The sequence below is a fragment of the Urocitellus parryii genome, chromosome 3 (genome assembly GCF_045843805.1).
Source record: "Urocitellus parryii isolate mUroPar1 chromosome 3, mUroPar1.hap1, whole genome shotgun sequence".
In the NCBI taxonomy this organism is placed as follows: Eukaryota; Metazoa; Chordata; class Mammalia; order Rodentia; family Sciuridae; genus Urocitellus; species Urocitellus parryii.
Genome location: NC_135533.1, coordinates 218,888,574 through 218,908,586, shown reverse-complemented (window position 1 = coordinate 218,908,586; position 20,013 = coordinate 218,888,574). Strand labels below are relative to the sequence as shown.

The 20,013-nt window shown below is 62.6% G+C and overlaps 2 protein-coding genes across 5 annotated transcripts in view; one reads left to right on the top strand and one right to left on the bottom strand.

Annotated features, from left to right (window-relative positions):
• The first annotated feature begins 372 nt into the window (after window positions 1-372).
• Izumo4 (IZUMO family member 4) lies at window positions 373-2,769 on the top strand. Of its 2 annotated transcripts, none has more exons than XM_026414722.2 (10): window positions 373-589; window positions 672-752; window positions 834-905; window positions 1,330-1,356; window positions 1,446-1,521; window positions 1,657-1,704; window positions 1,789-1,803; window positions 2,032-2,049; window positions 2,233-2,247; window positions 2,464-2,769. In XM_026414722.2, exons 1-10 carry the CDS (start codon window positions 376-378, stop codon window positions 2,552-2,554), a joined length of 657 nt encoding a protein of 218 aa, XP_026270507.1. In that variant the 5' UTR covers window positions 373-375; the 3' UTR covers window positions 2,555-2,769. The 2 variants fall into 2 exon arrangements, with proteins under 2 accessions (XP_026270507.1, XP_026270508.1); XM_026414723.2 differs by having other exon boundaries at window positions 376-589; window positions 2,194-2,247.
• Window positions 2,770-3,961: 1,192 nt separating this feature from the next.
• The window catches only part of Ap3d1 (adaptor related protein complex 3 subunit delta 1), a 39,316-nt gene continuing 23,264 nt past the window's right edge, over window positions 3,962-20,013 (bottom strand). For all 3 annotated transcript variants that reach the window (XM_026414676.2, XM_026414674.2, XM_026414675.2), the window contains 24 exons: window positions 19,811-19,860; window positions 17,940-17,989; window positions 17,198-17,246; window positions 15,871-16,016; window positions 15,471-15,619; window positions 15,158-15,388; window positions 14,199-14,430; window positions 13,329-13,474; window positions 12,740-12,881; window positions 12,154-12,225; window positions 11,481-11,556; window positions 11,115-11,323; window positions 10,658-10,731; window positions 10,160-10,334; window positions 9,294-9,365; window positions 8,855-8,974; window positions 8,424-8,567; window positions 8,112-8,159; window positions 7,374-7,563; window positions 6,969-7,057; window positions 6,686-6,771; window positions 6,162-6,283; window positions 5,860-5,939; window positions 3,962-5,107 (listed from right to left, as the gene is read on the bottom strand). In XM_026414676.2, coding sequence (XP_026270461.1) covers window positions 5,012-5,107; window positions 5,860-5,939; window positions 6,162-6,283; window positions 6,686-6,771; window positions 6,969-7,057; window positions 7,374-7,563; window positions 8,112-8,159; window positions 8,424-8,567; window positions 8,855-8,974; window positions 9,294-9,365; window positions 10,160-10,334; window positions 10,658-10,731; window positions 11,115-11,323; window positions 11,481-11,556; window positions 12,154-12,225; window positions 12,740-12,881; window positions 13,329-13,474; window positions 14,199-14,430; window positions 15,158-15,388; window positions 15,471-15,619; window positions 15,871-16,016; window positions 17,198-17,246; window positions 17,940-17,989; window positions 19,811-19,860 — 2,848 coding nt within the window. In that variant the 3' untranslated portion in view covers window positions 3,962-5,011. The remainder of the gene's footprint in view (window positions 5,108-5,859; window positions 5,940-6,161; window positions 6,284-6,685; window positions 6,772-6,968; window positions 7,058-7,373; window positions 7,564-8,111; window positions 8,160-8,423; window positions 8,568-8,854; window positions 8,975-9,293; window positions 9,366-10,159; window positions 10,335-10,657; window positions 10,732-11,114; window positions 11,324-11,480; window positions 11,557-12,153; window positions 12,226-12,739; window positions 12,882-13,328; window positions 13,475-14,198; window positions 14,431-15,157; window positions 15,389-15,470; window positions 15,620-15,870; window positions 16,017-17,197; window positions 17,247-17,939; window positions 17,990-19,810; window positions 19,861-20,013) is intronic.

Sequence of the window (20,013 nt, the reverse complement as noted above, 5' to 3'; positions counted from 1 at the left end):
GTGGGAGGAGCTTCTGTGGTACTTGTAACGTGGGGCGGGGCCTCAGCCCCGGCCAGGCCGAGAGGAGCTGGCTTCCGGGGTTGGCGCATGCGTGAGACCCTGTCTGTGTGGGGGCTCCAATACGGGGGTGGAGACTTCTCTGTGAGTGGCGTTTCGTAGGCGGGGCCCGAGAAGGGACAGGTGCCAGACTTTGCCAGTTGAGGCCGGGGGCGGGGCCTTTAGCGGGGGCGGGGCTTCGCTGGGGGCGGGTTTGCGCCGTTGGTTGGTGCGCGGCAGGAGGGCGTGGCACTGGGGCGCCGTTGGTTGGTGCACGGCAGAAGGGCGTGGCGTGGGAGCGCCGTCGGTTGGCCGGCGGCGGGCGGGGCGGGGCGGGCCATGGCCCTGCTGTTGTACCTGGGCATGACCGCGGCGCTGGCCCGCGGCTGCCTGCACTGCCACGACAACTTCTCGGAGAAGTTCTCCTTCTATCGCCACCACGTAAACCTCAAGTCCTGGTGGGTGGGCGACATCCCCGTTTCTGGGGCTCTGCTCACGGACTGGAGCGAAGACACGATGAGGGAACTGCATTTGGCCATCCCGGCGGAGATCAGTGAGCGCGGAGCCCAGCGTGGGGTCGGCTAGGAGGGATCCCCGGGCCGGGCCGCTCACCTGCCTCCTCCTCTCGTCCGCAGCCCGGGATAAGCTGAACCAAGTGGCGGAAGCCGTGTACCAGAGGATGGATCAGCTGTACCAGGGGAAGATGTACTTCCCGGGTAAGTGGCAGGAAACAGGCAAGGCCAGCCCACCGCACCCACCGCCTGAGCCTGACCTCCCTTCTCTGCCTGCCCCATCAGGGTATTTCCCCAATGAGCTGCGAAGCATCTTCCGGGACCAGGTGCACCTCATCCAGAACGCAATCATTGAAAGTGAGTCTAGAGGAGGGTTCAGCCGCGGGCATGCTGCCGGGGCTTCTGAGGAGGCCAGGACAGGTTGCCAGAGTGCCAGAGGGCCCCAGCTCCTCCAGGGCTGAGCGCTGCTGGAGACCAGGATTCAAAGCTGGCAGCTGGCCTGGGGCAGAGGGGAAGTTGGACAGCTGTCACAGTGGGCCTCTCACCTCAGGGTCACTGAGAGTGCTTGATGGGTAGATGCCCTGGCACCTCCTGAACTAGTTCCTTGGAGGAGCCGCGTCAGCAGCTGCCCTCCTCTGGGAACCACCTTGGGGAGCCCCCCTCTGGATCTTGACACATTCCTGAAACCCAGGTGTGCCTGTGCTCCAGGTGGCCAGGGATGAGCCCTGAGCCTCTGGGCAAGCTGGGCCTGGCTAGCACCTGCTGTCCTGTTCTCCCACAGGCCGCATTGATTGTCAGCGTCACTGTGGTAAGGGAGCCTGGGTCCTGGCTGAGTGGAGCAGGATGGTGGCTCAGGCTGGGACCCAGGGGAGCCTGCGGCCGTCTCCTGTGTTGCAGGCATCTTCCAGTATGAGACCATCTCCTGCAATAACTGCACAGACTCGCATGTCATCTGCTTTGGCTACAACTGCGAGTAGGGCTCGGGAGCCAGCCCCTCCCTGAGCCAAGGGCCCTTCTATCCATGGGATCCTGGGCTTGTCACCAGGGCAGGGCAGGGCAGGGCCTGGGGCTTGGGGGCATGCCACCTCCAAGGCCCATGTCCCCGCAGGTCATCAGCACAGTGGGAGACAGCCGTGCGTGGCCTTCTCAGTTACATGTGAGTCAGGGGTCTCTGGGCTCAGGGAGGGGACACCGATCAAGGACACTTAATCCCCTGACTCCAAACCGGCTGTCGTTGTAGAAATAATTGGCACAAGTAAGTCCCTCTTCAAACCCAACTCGGGTGTTGTCAGAGGCCGTAGGCCTGTGCGAGTGCTCTGGGGGTGAGTATGTGGGGGCAGCACCTTCATCCTTCCAGGGACTCTGAGCTCCGCTGGAGTTCGGGGCAGAGCTGTGGCCAGAGCCCCAGTGCAGGCCCGAGGGCCATGGGCACAGCTTTAGCCCCAGAGCGGGGGTCTAATGAGAGCCCTGCCATGTCTTTCAGACAGGACACCAACATGAGGTAAGGCTGCCCTGGACTGTTAGAGGGAATGGGCACAGTGGGCTCCTCTGGGCTGGGGGGCAGGTGGGTACCATGCGAAGGGCTCTCTCTGCCCCTGGGATATGCCGGACCTGCTCTGCTGCCACCCAAGTGCTCATTTCATGAACAAATGACTTCCTTCATCTCCTCGCCTGGGACGTGCAGAACCACTCCAGCCTTGTGAGTGACCGGGGAGGGAGGTGGCATGAAGCAGGCAGCCACTGGGGAGAGGGGTGCACCTCAACAGAGAGCCCCACTAAAGCCACCCCACCTGGCACTCTGAATAGGCAGGCCTCATCCATGCCCCGGGACCAAATTTCCCAGCAGGCCATCCAGGGAGGGAGGGAGGGAGGCCAGGGGCAGGGGAGGAAGGCTGAGGCCATTTGTTCCCTGCAGCCTGATATCACCAAGCTTCACGTGCCTGGAACCACAGCACCTGGCCAACTTGACCTTGGAAAATGCCTCGGAGTGTCTGACCCAGCACTGAGGGCCACCACCTTGCCCCCAGCTGCAGTGGGGCAAAGGACTTAGCTGGACTGTCTCATTGTGCCTCTGACGCAGGCTTGCTGCTGCCTCGGGTCCCCCCAACCCCAGAGAGCCCAGGCTGGGCCAGGGTTGGGGGAAGGGAAGGGGGATGGGTTTGTGTATAGCACCAGCCCCTGGGCAGGGTCTCAGAGCTATTTGACAGGACGATTAAAGTTCCCTGACATTTCTCATCCAAGAACAGTTCTTGCCCAGCAGGAGCCATTCAGAGGGCTTCTGGCTTCATGTCCATGGAGCCAGCGTCAGGTCCAGTGATTCCCAACAGCCCACCCTCCGCTCCTGAACACCCGTGGGCAGGCTCACAGGAAGAAGGAAGCCATGGGTTCCTTCTGATAGCATAAGATGGGGCTGCACTGGGGGAGAGCCAGGCCAGCTTTACTTGCCTGGGGCCTCTGGCCACAGCTCTGCCCCGAACTCCAGCTGAGCTCAGAGGCCCTGGAAGGATGAAGGTGCTGCCCTCACATACCCATCCCCAGGACACTCGCACAGGCACATTGCCTCTGACAACAGATGGACACAAGCCACTGTGGTCCCTGCTGCACCATTTCTCAGTGTCACACCAACTGCAGCTGGGGGAGTAGACGGGCTCCGACTGCACCTCCCTGGGAAGGGCAGGCTGCAGCAGGCAGAGGTGGTGAGCACACGCACCGCAGCTGCACAAGGCTGGCGGAGCGCACGCTCCTCTCTTGGGGTGGCTTCATGGCTGCCTTTAGCCATCTGCAGCTCCTTTGCTCTGCACCCGTGTGTGGCTGGCCCCATGCGCACGTGCCCCCAGGTGTGCTGGTGCTGTGCGCCGTCAGGGCCTGCAAGTCTGGGAGAGCGCGTGCGGCTTATGTGTGGCAGCCCTTGGCGGCTCCTCACACCTGCCTTCCAGAGCCATCAGGAATCATGCCCCTTGAGCAGCTAGCCACCAAGCACCTTGTGTGGCTACCAACACTGAGCCCAAGGCTCCTTTGGGGGCCCCTTTGAGGGCCCTGACGGGGGCTGAAGTGGAATCATGGGAAAGAGCCCACAGGTGGTGGCCGTTCCGACAGAGCCTAGACAAGAAGCCAGTCCTGCTGTGGGTCACCTGCAGGGCTGGGTCTGTAACAGAGTGAGGCCACTCGACTGTCTGGTCCACGTGGTGCCAGTGTGGCCAACAAACGCCAGCCCCTTCCAGCCTGATCCTGGCCCTCCCCACCGCGCCTCAACTGGGACTTCTAGGTGACAGCACTCCTGGAGATTCCCCCACCCACTACCGCCCCAGGCCCAGGAGCCGTGACTGCACGCTGGGGACCGTGGACACCTCTGCAACCCCAACCTGGGTGCTGACCCTGGTGAAAGGCGTACAGAGGCCGGAGGAACGTGCAGGGTCTGTTCTGCAACTTTATTGGATCATCTGGACACAATCATTACAGCAGCGTGATATGTCTATACGGGAATGTCGATAGCAAATAGTCGTGTAACATCATACAATTTCAAAGTTCTAGAATCACAGTATGGGATTCCATAATAGATTACCCTACATGCTAAAGTGACCGTTTCCATCAAAAGGAACAGTTAAAACGTCATAGGGAGCCATCATCTCAGGAACTTGGCTCACCCACTGCCTGGCTGTGGGCGATGGGCTGGCTGGGTCCCCGCGCCCTGCCAAGTGGCTGCTCAGCCCAGCAGGGGGCTCTTCAGGGGATCCAGGCCGAGCGGTGTCTGGGACATGTCCTCCACCACTGGACACAAGCCTAGGTAGGCATGGCGCTCCTGAGCCCCACCTGGGCCTCCCAACAGGGTCGAGGTGGAGGCAAGCCTGGGTGTGTTCAGTGATGAGCAGAGGGACATGGGGTCATGGGGCTCCACCCCCATTCCCAGACAGCCCAGGATGTGATTCGACTGTCAGTGATTCATGCCTGAGGCCTGGCCTACGCAGGGGACCCAGGAGCACAGAGAGCATAACCGTTTTCTCATCACAGGGTCTAGGGAGAGCAGCTTGGTGATGGCTGCCTGCTCACCTCCCTACAAATGCCACCAGTGGGGATGTTGGGGAAAGAGCAACAGGCAGAAGGACAGGCCCCAGATGAGCTGCAGCCTGCTTGCCAAGCACCCTCCCGTGGGGTCCACCAGTCCTGGTCTGGTGGTCCCAAGGGCTCCTTGGCAGCACCAGTGACCACACTGGAGGAGTGAGCCACTGGGCAGGGCGGAGCACAGCTGGGAAGCCCCTTGCTGGTTTGGGGACTGGAACAGGGCTTCTTGGCAGAGAATGGACAGATTTAAAGTAAAAAAGGATCAAAAGAAAATCAACACAACATAGGATCGCGGATGTCTACACAAGTGACAGTGGAGTTCGACCAACACTGGGCACAGGGACAGTGCACAGGACCAGGGAGAGGCGAGACACGCCAGATGTGCCAGTCGTCATGCCTGGCACTCAGCACTGGGCCAGCGTCGCCTGCATCTCCTCTAGCAAGTTGCTGAGTAGAGTCGGGTCGCTGCACTTCCCATCCACAGACACCGAGTGCTCGCCCTGGGGAAATGGAGCCAAGGCTGCCTGCACCTGTGCGCACTGCCCGCCTCGTGCTGCGGGGGAACCCAGGGCCTCGGCAGGCAGGCAGAGTCCTGGTGTGCTGGTGATCTGCTCACCACACGTGGGCAGTGCGCACACTGCGCTCTCCCCCACCAGAGACGGGAGCAGCCACCGGATGCCGTGGAGCACTGAGGGTGGCAGGTGGCCTGGGGTGGAGACTAGAATTCAAGAAGCCCTGAACTGGCAGCAGTTTACCTTTTCTCCTGCCCTCCAGTCCCAGGCCCCAGGAGCAGGGTCACGTAGAGTGTGGGCAGAGTAGGGGAGCAAGGGACCTGCCTTTAGGCCAGGGAACCACAGGGCAGAGGTCACAGAGGGAGGTGAGTAGAGAGCCCCGTGGAGCTCTGCAGGGCCCAGCAGCCCCCTGAGGGGTGCAGAAGAGCCCCGTGAGGGTGCAGAAGAGCCCCCGTGAGGGTGCAGAAGAGCCCCGTGAGGGGTACAGAAGAGCCCCCTGAGGGTGCAGAAGAGCCCCGTGAGGGGTACAGAAGAGCCCCGTGAGGGTGCAGAAGAGCCCCGTGAGGGGTACAGAAGAGCCCCCTGAGGGTGCAGAAGAGCCCCCTGAGGGTGCAGAAGAGCCCCCGTGAGGGTGCAGAAGAGCCCCGTGAGGGGTACAGAAGAGCCCCCTGAGGGTGCAGAAGAGCCCCCTGAGGGTGCAGAAGAGCCCCCGTGAGGGTGCCGAGGCCGTGCCCTCTCACCTTTTTCACCAGGAGGCAGACGTGGTGGCCTTGGATGGAGCGGCTGTACATGGAGGCGCAGGAATCCACTCGTTCCACAACTGCAAGAAAGCAGCAAGACGGTCGGGGCTGTCCCCCCCAGGGCAGGGCCTTCCCTAGGTGGCCTTCAGCCATGGGGGCAAGTGGGGCAAGAGGTGTAGGGGCTGGCTGAGGTGAGCAAGGCTGCTGTGGCCTGGGGGTCCTGCGACACACGCCAGGCCAGCTAAGGGGGACCACCCGCATGCACATGCTGCGCCCAGAACCAACCACATCACATCCCTTACCTGAAAAATGGTGGTGAAAACAGATCTTTGCCAGAAGATTCTGGAAGGACATACTAATGCCATCAACTTTGATGGAGCTCATGCTCAGGTCCCCTGACTCCAGCAACTTGGCAAAGGCATCGCTGTGGGAGGAACACAGGCCAGTGACCACAGGCGAGGGGCCTGGCCCTGCCCCCAGGAGGCTTGGTGGAGCCTGCCTCACAAGCCAGGGGCCTGGGAGGTCTCTGGACTGGCCACGACCCCCAAAGACCATGCTGTGTCCTAACCCCGCTGCCTCAGAATAGGACTGTTTGGAGATGGCCTTACAAGAAGTCACTGAGGCCAAATGAGGTCACTTAGGTGGCCGTATCCAGTATGCTTGGTGTCCTCGTGAGAGGAGGAGGTCGAGACAGACTCGCACACAGGGACAAGATGTCCTCTGCACACCAAGAGGGCAGCCTCGAGAGGCAGCCACCCAGGTGCAGTGCCCGGGCAGCAGCCCTGCAGGCCGGGGGTCACCTCCCCTGCACAGGAGAGGACCGCACCTGTAGCAGGGCGTGGTCACCAGGTACGCACTGCAGCTGAAGTGCAGCCTGAAGTCCAGCTTCTCGTGGGTGGCCCCATTAGCGTCCTGCGGAGGAGGAAGGTAGGGCTGGTGGGGATCACACCCCAGCATGGGGCTCCCTAACGCTGGGGACCCCCGACACCCTCCCTGGGACAGGGGGAAGGGGCCGAGCACCAGCAGGGTTCTGTGCACTGCCGGCTACAGAGCGGCCAGGTGGACACTAGCCAGAGACCCAGGAGGACTGCGTTCCCAGTGGCACACACCTTGGCGATGAAGGACAGTGTCCCCTTGAGCTTCTGGGCCATGACGATGCTCTGAATGGTGAACACAAACTGGGCTTCATTGGAGACGCCTGGACGGGGAGACCAACAGCAGGGGCTCAGCCGGGGTCCCGGCTCTGTCTCTGGGGCTGGCTCTTGATCCCCCATGGCTAGCTGGGAAGCTGGCTCCCCAGGAGAGGCCACGGACACGGGGGCAGAATCTAAGGCCTGCTAGAGTCCCAGCCTGGACCCTGACTGGCTTCTCTGCCTCAGGCCACAGTGCTGAGGGCCTGCGAGACCCCAGAGGCTCGAGGCTTGGGCCGCTGCTGCCACCAGCACCCTGAGGTCTGGGTCATGGTCCTGGCCCCCCGGGGGCTGAGACGGTCATATGGGGGGCAGGCGGCTCACCAGGCGGCAGCTGGAAGGGCACGGGGACGCCATCGTGGACAGAGGAGCCCTCTGGCCGCGCCATCTTGGTGTTGAGCGAGTCCAGCACACTGAGCTCCATGTGCTGGAGGAAGCTGCTACTCTGGTTCTCCAGGATGACAGACACCGTGACCTGGCTGTCCTTCTGCAGGCTGGCCTGGACATCATACGTCTGCAGGAAGCAAGCCCAGGGACAGGACTGAGGGCCGCCAGCTTGTTGCAGGGCAAGGAAATTGCTTCTCTGCCAACTAAAAGCGATCCGTGCCCAGGCGGTGCAGGGCGGGGCAAGGGGCAGGGCTGGGGGTCGCCCACAGCCTGAGCCCTGCCATTTTCTGTTTCCAGCACTGGGACTGACCCAGGGTGCTACACCACTGAGCTACCCCTGGAGCCCTTGCTATTTTATTTGAGGCAGGGTCTCAGTTGCTGAAGCTGGCCTGGAACTTGCCGTCCTCCTGCCTCAGCCTCCCAAATGGCTGAGATGACGGGTGCACCCCCGGGCCTGGATCTTTTGTAAGCACAGGGCTGACCTCGGGCAGCCTGGCCACCGGTAGCACGTCTATTACATGCACTGGAAGGGAGGTCTGTCTCACAGACTAGGTGCCACCTCCCTGGGAACATCTGGGAGCCTCTGGTGGCCCGTGGAGTTGCCATCTGTCCCTCAAGGCTTCCCCACCACTCTCTGCCGCAGGGCGCCCGCCACCTGGAAGCACCATCACTCACCATTTTAATGTAAGAATTCTCGGCAAGGAGGCAGTAGCTGGACATGGGCTGGGAAAGAAGGACGTGGTCAGCGTGGGTGACAAGGACCTGGGGCTGTGGTGCTGCGTGGTGCTGCCTGGGGCTGGGCGTGAAATGCTCTGCGGAGCAGAGGCTCCAGGTGGTGCCCTTGGGTCTGACCGAAGGCTGCCTCCAGCCCCTGGCCCACCCCACCCTCAGCTGCGCCCATGGGCAGGCTTCCAGAACCCTCTGGGTCTCTCCAGTCAGTGGAGGTTGCAGGAGCCCCTCGGGAGGGTGACGGCGGGAGACCCTCACCGGGAGGGGCTCCTCCTCAGCGGCGCCATTCTCCACTGGCTCTCCCGGTGCCACCTCGCGCTCAAGCGGCTTCTTCTTGGACTTCTTGTCTCTGGACCGGTCCCCCTTCTCCTTCTTGTGCTTCTTCTTGTGCCTGGAGTGTTTCTGGACCAGGGAGAGTCTGGGCTCTGTCCCTGGACTTCCCCCGTGGGTGGCTCACCCAGTGGGTGGACCTCCCACTGGCAGAGTGCCTGTCTGGTGTGGGGGGCCTGGCTTCAGTCTCAAGCACCCGGGGGAAATGGTAACAACAGGGACAGAAAGACGCTGTGAGGCTGGGCCACGGGGGCCAGGCCGGGCAGACCTGGCCATTCCCACGTGGCCTTAGACCCACGCGCACTGTGCCCACCCTGCAGCCTCGGGGCTGAACAGCTGCCAACCGCGTGGCACCTCACCCTCTCTGTGTCATGCTCTGTGTCACGCTCGGCATCCTCCTCCTGGTCTTCGGGCTTTTCTGTCCTGGGACCCTCACACTCATCCTTCGCAGTAACGACAGCGTTCCCACCGGGCTCCTCCTGCAGGGAACCAGCAGGTCACCAGGCTGCGAGGGGGTGGGCTCAAAAGGGAGACAGGAAAGCTTGGGGACCACCCTCCAAGTGACATGGAGCCTGTGGACCATACCCTGCCCCATTTCTCCCTGGCCAACCACGGGATCCCACAGGGTGGGCAGCTGCAGACACCAAGAGGCCAGGAGGTGGGGGGTGCAAGGCCTGGCCAAGGAGACCCCAAGTGCTGTGCTCCAGGCTGCACCCACACCCCCACATGCTCCCGAATAGTGCTGGGGTGAGACCTCCAGACACGTCAGGGACAGCACAGACCCCATCAGCCTCTTACCACAGATGGGCCCGGGGCAGGGGCAGTGGCAGGTGGTGGGGTGGTGGACAGCCAAAAATCCAAGTCCTCGCCCTGAAACCACAGGAGACAGGTTGTTAGCAAAAGTGGGATGGGCCATGGGGGAGGGTACAGGCCCAGCAGGGCTGAGGGCGCTGGCCTCGCCCTCCAGGCCCAGAGTTGTCTGCCCTGCAGCTCCTGGCACACAGGAGCAGGCACAGCCCCGCTCTGGCTCTTGCTCTAAGGCCCAGGAGGACCCATGTCCAGACATGCTCCACTTCCAAGGGCCACGATGCAGCAGCCCACAGCCCCGGCTGCCAGCTGTGAAGGGCGGCAGATGGAGTGGTTCTGCAGCAGCAGAGGCCAGCCCACACCCAAGTCCTTCAGAACCCACCCACTTTAACCAGGCGCAGAGCAGAGGTCAGGCCGGTAGTCCCAGCAACTTGGGAGGCTGGGGCAGGAGGATCACAAGTTCAAAGCCAGCCTCAGCAGACTGTGAGGCACATAGAAACTCTGCAAGACCCTGTCTCTAAAGAATATATAGAAAAGGGCTGGGTGTGGCTCGGTTAAGTGGCCCTGGATTCAAGCCGCGGTTCCACAAAAACAAACAAAACCCCACCCATTTTCTACGTGGATGCCCACGTCGGGCATTGAGCAGCACCCTGCCTGGGTGGCAGCAGGTCTCCCAGGACTGGACACAGGTGCCTCTCACTGTCAGTCCTGCTCGCCCCGCATCAGTGAGGTCCTGCACTAGGTCCCTGCCTCCATGGCCCGAGCCTGACTCTGAGGGCCACTCCCTGCTAACACCGGCTGCCCCGCTGCCCACGACCTTGGGGCTGCGGGGAGGCCCGGCCAGTCGGCCAGTGTACCTTCTCCTCCTCCTTCTTCTCCTTCTCTCTCTCTCTGCCTCTGTGCTTCTTCTCCTTCTTCTTAGGCTTCTTGCTCTTCTTCTCTACCACAGGAACGTCCTCTTCTGGGGGTGACTTGGAGGCCTCTGCATTTCTGTGTTTCTGGATGGGAAGCTTCTCGCTGTCGGCTAAGGGCCTTGGGGGGGAGGCATGAGGGCATGAGGTGCAGCGAGCCCCATGGTGCTGCCAGCACTATGTGGTCCTGCCAGGTCACAGAGTAGGGGTGCTACTCCCGCCCCAGCACTCAAGCAAGGCCTGGTTGACCTGGCCTCCAAAGGGCCTGCCCTGTCTCTCCCTGATGTCTGTGAAGGCCGTGTGCTCTCCTGCCAGGTCCCTGGGAGCGGGCTCGCAGCTGAGGATGCTGGTTGGGTGCTGGGGGTTGGAGGGCCCACCCATAACACTGCAGAACGCAGCCCGACTGCAGCCCGCAGGGCACCAGCAAGCTGACCCCCTGCTCACCTATCCAGGTCAATGTCCAGGGCCCGGTACGGGTCGTTGGGGTCTTTGTCATCCTCGTCGCTGGGCAATGCATTCTGGGGGGACAGAGGAACTCAGCATCCAGTTAACCAGCAACTGCAGGGCCTGGCGGAATCCAGCCCGAAATAGCAGACCTGCCTGAAGAGTCAGGTCCACCCCCACGAGGTCACCCACAGCAAGCAGTGCCACGTCTCTACACGGGAGGACATCAGAGCCACGCGCCCGGGCTGCAGGGTCACGGAGTAGACACATACCCCCCAGGGAGGCCACAGAAGGGGCTCTGGTCTCATGAGGCAGGGGTGAGGTGGTCACTGTTCTCTCTGGCACACAGGACAGCGCTGACTTGGTGGCCACTCTCACACCCAGGAAGACAGCAGCAGGGGGAGGCCAGAGCTCTGGCAGGGATGTGGCGTCCCTGTGCTGGGTAGGCAGGGCTCACCTCAGGCATCTCCTCGGTGACAATGTCCACTTGCTGGGCAGGGGTGATGTCCTCCTCGCTCTCCGTGGGCAGTGAGCTGTGGCGGCGGTGCTTGCCCTTCTTCTCCCTCTCCTTCTCCTTCCTCCTCTTCTTTTTCTTGTCTCTCTCTAGCCTCTGCCGGTGCCTGCGCTCCTCCTCCAGCTTCACGTACTGGTCTGACGTGGGCAGCCCTGTGGGGCGCGCACTCAGCCCGAGCCACGCACTTCACCCGGTCCACGACAGGAGCCAGCCTTGTGGGCAGCCCAGGGATGAGTGGGGACTCTGGGGGGGGCAGCGGGAAATCCCCGGCCCATGTGACATGCGTCACCTGCAAACCAGCGCACTTGCCTGGGACCTTCAACGGAACCGAGAGGTCGATCTGCACCACGGGGATGTGCTCCACGCCTGGCGCATCTTGGTATCTCTGGAAGAGCAATTCATGGCGTCAGCGGTGGCACGTTGTGGGGGTCTGGGGGTGGTGGGCACGTGTGAGGAGAGCCCACCCCAGGGACCAGGGGCAGGAGCCTAGCTCGTTCTGTGCTGTGCGTCTTCCTGCAGTCGGGAGGTCTGGTCACATATGAGGTCACAGGAAATCAGAATTCTCACCAACTTTCCCCCAAACTGAACGGTGACATGTGCTTAAGCCCAAAGCAAGGACCCCCACAGCCCCAGGGTGGCCAGGACCAAGCAGGCACAAGTGGCCACTGAAATAGTCCAGCAACTCCTCAAGGTTCTACAGTCAGAGGACCCCACTCCACTCCAGGAGCTGCCCGCGAGACCAGCGCCCCCTGTGGACAGCTGGGCACACTGAAGGGGGTGAAGGGGGGCGACCCCCTCCTGCAGCACCAGAAGGACCACATGATGGGCTCCCTTCCCATCCAGAGGCCTCAGCTCTGCACCCTCCCTTGGCCCCGACGGAGTCCCGCAGCCTGCGGCCCTCCCTGAGCAGTCTACAGGACACGGCCCACTATCCCACGGGAAGCGTGCTCCCAGGACGGGGAGGCTGTGGGCCCGGCCTCACCTTCTGTGGGGATGGAGAACTCTTGATGTAGAAGGGGTTGTTGGCCTGCTCCTGCTTGCGGGCCTCCCGGCGCTGTAGACACAAGACACATGGACACAAGTGGAACACAATGGGCGTCCAGACACCGGGCCAGATCCAAGGGCTCCCAAACCCCGTGGGAAGCTGACCTGCTTTTCTTACTGTCAGGTTTACCAACAAGGAAACCATGGCCCAAGCGGGGCAGAGAAGGCAGTGGAGAGAAAGAAGTGCTCAGAGAGGGGCAGCGACTGGCCTGTCCCCAGCTCTCACCCAGGAAGCTCACCTGAGCACAGGGTACAGGTGGAAGAGGGCTTGTGAGAGGTCGGCTCCTGCCCCCGTGGAAGAGGATGAGGTGGGAGCAGAAGCTCAGAACAAAGGAGGCCACCAGGTGGCCCGTGGGCAAAGCCCAACCCTAACATCAACTGTCCACTCAGTGCCCCTAGGAGGACAGCTGGACACGGCCTCCTAGTCTGACAGGGCCAACCAGAGGACTGGCTGTTGGGAGCCTGTGCTGACAGGGACACCTGTCTCTCAAGAGCCCGACGAGGGCAGCCCCTGACGTACTCACCCGGGCCAGCTCCTCCTCGTCCACCTCGGGCGGCCGGTGCCGAGTGTGCCTCTGCTCCTCCTCGTGGAAGATGGCCTTGGGCTTCTCATCCTCAGACTCACTGTCCGAGGGTGGCTCGTTAATCCAGGCGTCCAGGTCCAGGCTGTGCAGACAGGGAGGTCATGGCACAGCCACCCTTGCGGCGGCCACTGCGGCACCTAAGCAGTGGGGGCCGCATGTCCAGCCGGTGGCAGCCCTGAACACCAGCAACCGCCAGCCCCACAGGCCAGACGAGGCAAGGACACCGCTGCCCCTCAGGAAAGAGGCCAGAGCTGGGAAGCCAGAGCAGGGCCAGGAGCCAGGTGACCCTGCCATCTGACACTGACCCTGTGCCCTGGGGACCCAAAGCACCTCAGGCCACTCTCAGTCTAGGGGAGACAGGGAGAGAGGCACAGCCAGCCCTGCCCAGTGTGGCCTAGGCTGCCACACCCACCAGCCACACAGCGCCCCGCCGTTGCCCTCCTGCACCCCTCCTTCCCAGGGTGCAGGCCAGCCCCCAAGGCCGGTCAGCCCCGCCATGCACCCTGCCCCCTGCTCCCTGTGTGCTCACCCTTCGGGCACCGGGACCTTCTTCTGGGCTTTAGGGGCCACTGGGTTTAGCTCCCCAGCAAAGAGGGCACTGAGCTCCCCCGCCACAGGCACACCCTTGGCCTGCAGCTTCTGCACGTGCTTGACCAGCTGCAGGATGCAGGACGCCTAGGAAAGGAACAGCAATGACGCAGGGCCCCGGGGTGGCCCGGCCCCCGGGGCTGGTAAGGCCTGCCCACTCCCTGTGAGAAGCCACTGGCCAGATACCCACCCGTCTCCACAGTTGTCTCTTTAAGGTGTGGGGACGGTGACACAAGGGAGCTTCGCTGTCAGTGAAAGTGCCCATAGACAGCCACGCTGCCTCCCGGGGGCCCTGTGGCAGCCCGGCTGTACCACCTCTAGCTCAGGCTGGGACACGGATGGACAAGACAGCTTGGGCTCTCTTGGAGGTCAGTGAGCATACATTGAGGGACACAGCTGGCCCTGTTAACGCCAGGGCACACGTCTGTGTAGAAGTCTCAAGTACACCCTGGCTAGGCCTCCTCGGCCATCAGGCAGGCGCCGCATACTTGGCCCAGCAGGGCTGACTGCCCGCACTGCGGACAGCACTGCAGGCCCCAGTCCACACCTCGTCCTCCTATTGTGCCAGCACTCAAGTAGCCGGCTCCCACACGAGGCAGCAGATGCCCCTGGACCCTGGTGGCCACCTCCAAGGTGGCCATGTCCTACTGTCCTCCCTGAGCCCCAACTGGGAAAGCCACAACAGGGTCTCACCAGGGAGCTTTGAAAAGGGATAAGACTCCCTGCAACCTGACCACTGCCAGGGACAGACACCCTCCAGGCTGTGCAGGGCTCTTCCAGGGGCTGGACCCTCCCCCAGCTCCAGCCTTACCCGCTCCTGCACCTCCAGGTCTGCGCTCTGCACAAACTGGGGCAGCCGCTCCACCATCACCTGGGTGACTTCCTGGGCAGCCTCGGTCTCCCCTGCCTGCTCCTTCTGCAGCAGGATGGATGCGTACAGCTTGACCACGTTCTGCACATACACAGCCTGGATGTGGCCAGGCAGCGTGGTGACCTTGGGGCGCAGCATGGCCTCGAGTGTTTGGTGGGGCTCCTGCAGGTGCCTGGGGGACACAGCCACAGTGAGGGGAGCCACGCATGCACACAGGGAGAAGCCGGAAAGGGCTCGGGCCTCCCAGGGCCACACGGAGAGCTCCACTCCCTGGGCCGGTAGCAGGGCTGAGATGGACTTGAAGAACCAGGAACCATAATGGCATGTCACGGGACACAGCCGACAGACCACAGCCCAGACAGGACGCTCAGAGTGCAGCCAAGAAGACAGACGTGCAAAGTAAAGAGAAGCCACGCCCTAGGGACTGGCCACCTGGGAAGTTCATGGGCCACAAGGGGAAACTCGGAAGTGCCCAGCAACCACAGAGACAGGCCAGGCCCGCACCCTGGCTCGCTGTCTACATCCCCTCCCGTGATCAAACCTTCCCTCCATGAGAAAATGGCAGAACCACACGTCTGTGGGCCGCGGCCCTTCCTGGGAGTCCAGAGGTGAGGCACCCTCGCTGGGCTGCCAGGCCCAGCGCAGGGCAAACAGCTGCCGTGGGGGTTGGGCACAGAGTGGTCAAGGGCAGTGGGGACAGGGTCAGGACCCTGCAGGGGCCACAGGGTGGCAGTGATCCTCTCAGGTATACAGATTTCTGTGGCAACTCCTGAGTCCCAGCTGATGACAAACCCACACTTCAGCGGAAGGTCGAGCTAGGCAAGACAGCCAGGGGATGGCTATGCTGGTACATCCCGGTATCCCTGAGGCTCACGGTGTCCACTGCCTGCCCGACTCACTCCGAGAACTCCCCGCAGATCCAGGCAGCCGCGTAGAGCACCTCGCAGATCCCATTCCGCTGAGTGCCGCTCGCCACCAGGTGGGCGCTGTCCAGCAAGGCAGACATCTGTGACACTGCAAACCGGCGAATGGCCTTCACGCGGATGGCCACGTCGAGCATCTGGGCAGCGATGAGGTGGCCGTGGCGGGTACCCTCCAGCCGGGTCAGCTCCACCAGGATGCTGATGTACCTGCAGGGAAAGCCCGTGAGAGGCGCCCCAGGGACCACAAGCACCAGCCCATGCAGGACACCAGGGCGGCGTGGGCACGGACCACTCGAAGTTGGTGATGTACTGGTAGTTGGACTGGCTGCAGATGTCAATGATCTTGGTGAGCAGCTCGTCTCGGTAGGTGGTGCCCTCGGCCTTGTCCACGTGGGTCATCAGCTTCTTCACGATCTCCATCAGGTTCTTCTTGGACACCTAGCGGGGGAAGGCGAGGGTCTGCACTTAGCAGGCACGCACTCCCTCAACCCAGCGGAATCCGCAGTCGACACTGGGTAGCCTCCCCCCAGGACAAGGGCCCAGGAGGAAGCCCAGCTGGCACACAGCGGCTCACCCAGAGCCTGTCCCCACCATGCCCGAAATCCAGACAGGCCCCTGGCCACCATCTAACCCTGCCAGGGCCCGAGAGCCCCATGTGCCCCCAGGGCTGGCACAAGGTTGAGGCGCACCATCCCGTAGAGCAGGTCGAGCGCCCGCAGCCGGATAGACTCGTCCTTGTCATCCAGGCACTGCAGGATGAGGTCCTTGTGGGCCTGCACAGACTTGGGATGCGTCCTCAGGATCTTGGACATGGCCAGCAGCCCCAAATACTTCACTGTGGGAAGATGGGAGCCGTCAGCATGGACAGAGAACATGATGTCTCGTGGACCCGGCAGCACCTCCCAGTTTTGTGGCCCTCCCCAGGAGCCAGGGCCAAGGCTCCACAACACGACACAAGGGCCTTCTGCACAGTCCACGGGAGAGGGGCCTCTGAGCGGGACAGGGAGGAACTCGCAACCCCCCCACACCTGCCCTCCAGTTCTAGCAGCCATTACTCTCCATCCGCGACAAATGTCGCCCACACTCCCATGCCCATCAGGAAGCACAGGGATTTGTGCCCCATCTGGTGCCCACAGGCCCTGGTGTTTACTGCCCACACCTGACTGGCCCACATTTGGCCATGGAGAAGAGAGAGGCCAAGCCTGAGGCCATGGGGCGAACACGCCAACTAAACCAGGAGCTTGGGAGGCAGAGACAGGACGTGGACAAGTTCAAGACCATCCTTAGCTACTTAGCAAGGCCCTGTCTCCAAATAAAAAATAGAAAGGGCTGAGAACGTGGCTCAGTGGTGGGGCACTCCTGGGTCCAGTCCCTGGGACCAGCAGAACAAAACAGAAACCGGAGCTGCAAACAGCAGCCTGTCCATGGGCACGGGCCTGCAGCCTGCTGCTGTGGCGAGGTCTCACTGCCCAGGGCCCGCCTGCCCAGCCACAGGGGTTTCTGAGCCACAGTAGAGATGAGCGGAGCCACAAAGACCTGGGGACCACAACCCCAGCTTGAGGGAGTCATCTGAGCCCAGGTGCCACATGGTACCACTGAGCCAGATTCCTCAACAGAAGCCCCAGGGACAGTACGGGTAGCAGAAAGGCATCGTGGCCACAGCCCTGGGAGCCCATGCCACCTGCCCTACTGAAGACGACCCAGCCTCCCCTGGCTCTGCCCACCTGTGGGATCTCTCACTACCTGCAGCACGGCCCCTCTGGCTCCCTGGGCTCTGCAGCCGTCAGCCTGCAGACAAGTGCACAGGGCACAGCCCACAGGGCCGCCGGAGGGCCTGGCCCGAGCACACAGGTCCAGGAGAGTGCTGCCCAGGCCTGGAGCTGGGGCTGGTCTGTTCACAGAGTCTGTGCAGGACCCCTGGCCTCCACAACCCCCGCCCCTCTTCTAAGGCTCCAGAGGCCTCACTCCCCAGAGTCTGGGAAACAGGAACAAGAGCTGGAGGAGAGGGCAGCTTACGGTTCTGATCCGAGTCTTCTATCAGGATCCTTAACTTCTGAACACAGAGCTGAAAAGAGGAGAGCACCTGATTCCGTCTCCACAGCAGGTGAACCTGGCGGAGGCGGGCCCGCCCTACCCCCAGCCCACCAAGCTGCCCGCCTCCCCTGAGGCCAGGGCCCTTCCCAAAGGGCCTGCTCGGCAGGATGGTAATGGGTCTACAGGCACCAGGGCAGGCAAGCCAGCACGGACCACATGGACCCTGCCAGCAAGAGACCCTCCTGGGCCAGCAGACGTGCGCCAGCAGGATGGGGCCTCTGGGAAGGGGCTGGGACACGGCGGCCTCCTTCACCTCAGTGACCAAGACAGACCTGCGGTGACCACCCAGTGATCCCCAGGTCAGCCAGGGGCCCGGCAGCCCAGAGCTCCGAGGCACTGGGCAACGGGCCCATGACCACAGGGATTAGGGGGAGTTCAGCAGCAGGATGGCCGTCTTCTAAGTGACAGAAAGGGACACCCTGGGTGCAGCAGGTGCCAAGAGCCCCAGGGAGCTCCGCTGTTGATTTGGCTCTGGGGCAGCTTGCAGCAGCTCTGCCTGTCACCGGGAACACAGGGCCACGGTTCCCTCGACACCTCCGTGGGCACTACAAAGTGCACAGGCCCAAGCTGGGAGTGGACACAGGGCTCACATGGGAGAGGAGTGCTAGGTGGGTGACGGCGAGGACGGGCAGAGCCCACCCCAGAGCAGGGTGCTGGCACGTACCTGGATGCTGGCACTGTGGCTGGGCATGCCAGAGGACAGAGAGATGAGCACTGCAACAGACAGGCACGTCACCCACGGCCAGCAGCGGAGCCCTGACACCCGCCCTAGCCCAGTGGTGCTGACAAGCAGGGCTGCTGCCCTGGGAACCACTAGGCTCAGCAGCTCTGAGTAGCCCAGAGCCCACCCCAGAGCCCACCCCACAGCCTGAGGCTGAGACTGGCCTGAGCATCTGGGGACCTGGCCCTGGGGACTCCACCCCCCATGACAAGAGGGGCTCCTGGGCCTGAGCCGTGGGGCCAACAGTGTGGCTTCCGCTCAGCCCCTGGGCGCCAGGCAGAGGGCCGCGTGTCCCCCACGGACCCCAGGTGCCGGGTCTCTGTGAGCTCCCAGTGACATTCCACAGGTGTGTTGTGGGGACCAAGTGCACCCTTGGGACTCCCTGGGAGGAGACTCTGGAGGCCCTGCCTGGTCCCCAAGTGCCCCCACATGCGGTTCCCACCTCCGACTGCTCTGGGTCCTGTTACTGTGAGAACCGCGGCTGGGAGAACGGCCCGTGCTGAGACCTGGGGACCCCAGCAGGGCTCCAGGCCGGGGGGTCTTTGAACCCCTAATCTTGTTTGTGACTTTAGGCTGCCCTTGGTCCTGGTCCTGCCCTTGGCCAATTGTGATCACATGAACCAAAAAAGTAGATCACAGCCCGAAGGGCATCAGTCACTCCATCCAGGGAAGTTCCAGTGTCAGGCCATGTCCCCGTCCTGACTCTAGCACAATCACCCAAGAGCCATTGCTCCAGGCGTGCCAGGCCCCTCCTGCAGCTGGAACTCCCCACCTCATTGTCAGGGCCACTCGATTCTCTTGGCCAAATTCCACCGTCCCCCGGTCTGCCCATGCCTCACCCCGATGCCCACTGGCCCTCCCTGTCCGTGGCGTGGCCCCACTTCTCCTCTTGCCAGCACGGAATCGCGTCAGTGTCTTATGACATCACCTCAGGAGTGTGGGAGGCGGCCACCAGCACCACAGCCAACACCAGAGCCTTCTGCCCCCGCCCAGGGCACCCCACTAGGTGGGCACCGAGACTCGATTCTCATGGGCCACGAGGTTCAACGACCAGTTTGCAAGAGACACAGGGCGCCAGGCAGTGGCAAGAGCTCTGCTCCTCCAACAAGGAGCAGCAGGGGAGGCTGGAGGGCTTCCGGCTCGGCAGCCACGCGCAAGTGCTGGGTCAGACACACAACCCCAAGGGGCACGAGACAACTGGGCACGCACAGCATCCGGTCCCTCCAGCCCGGCCAGGTGTGAGGAGCGCTGGCCCCATCCTGTGCAGAGTTGTTTTTTTGTTTGTTTATTTGTTTTTAATTTTAAGACATTTTTTAATTGCTAGATCTTTATTTTATTTATTTGCATGTGGTGCTGAGAATCGAACCCAGTGCCTCACACATGCCAGGCGAGCGCGCATCTCGGAGCCACCGCTCAGCCCCTCCACCCTATGCAAGCTGGTGAAACCAAACTTCAGTATCCACGGATAAAATGCACGAAACCTTGGGTCCCTTCTGGAGGGGCCTGAGGAGGGGTGGAGCAGCAGGTGCCGATCCCAGGTGACAGGGGCTGGGTAGCTGGGCTCTGTCCCCTTAGATGGGAAACCCCACATTTCCAAAGAGGGCTGGGCTATGAGCTACCTCAGAGACCTTCATGGACGCCAGGGTCAAGGGGACAGTGGGCCACCTGACTCTAGGGGAGGCCACGTGGCCTGGCTAGCTGTGGCCACTCCGCCCTCTCCCTTCCTGAGCTTCAGCAACGGAGTCACCCTGGGGCGGGCCTGGCACCCTCACACTAGCCTGGCAGTACCCCCAGAGGAGATGAGGTGGGCTCACCTGCGATCACGGTGTTCACACACTCGTACAGAAGGGACATGGCGGACGTGCTGGGAGGAAGAGAAGCAGCGTGAGGACAAGGTCCGGGAGCCCCCCAGACATCAGGTGGGGGCACTGCCCTGGAGGCCTCACAGGGAGAGCACTGCTGCCAGCCCGGCCACACTGTGACGGCACCAAGAGTCACCCCCGGCCTCACCTCAGGG

What these genes read in the sequence shown, in the direction of transcription:
- Izumo4 (XM_026414723.2), top strand. Translation starts at nt 376, where the DNA reads ATGGCCCTGCTGTTGTACCTGGGCATGACCGCGGCGCTGGCCCGCGGC. An exon ending in GGGGAAGATGTACTTCCCGG is followed by an intron (nt 753 to 833) that starts GTAAGTGGCAGG and finishes CTGCCCCATCAG; the next exon opens with GGTATTTCCCCAATGAGCTG. An exon ending in TGATTGTCAGCGTCACTGTG is followed by an intron (nt 1,357 to 1,445) that starts GTAAGGGAGCCT and finishes CCTGTGTTGCAG; the next exon opens with GCATCTTCCAGTATGAGACC.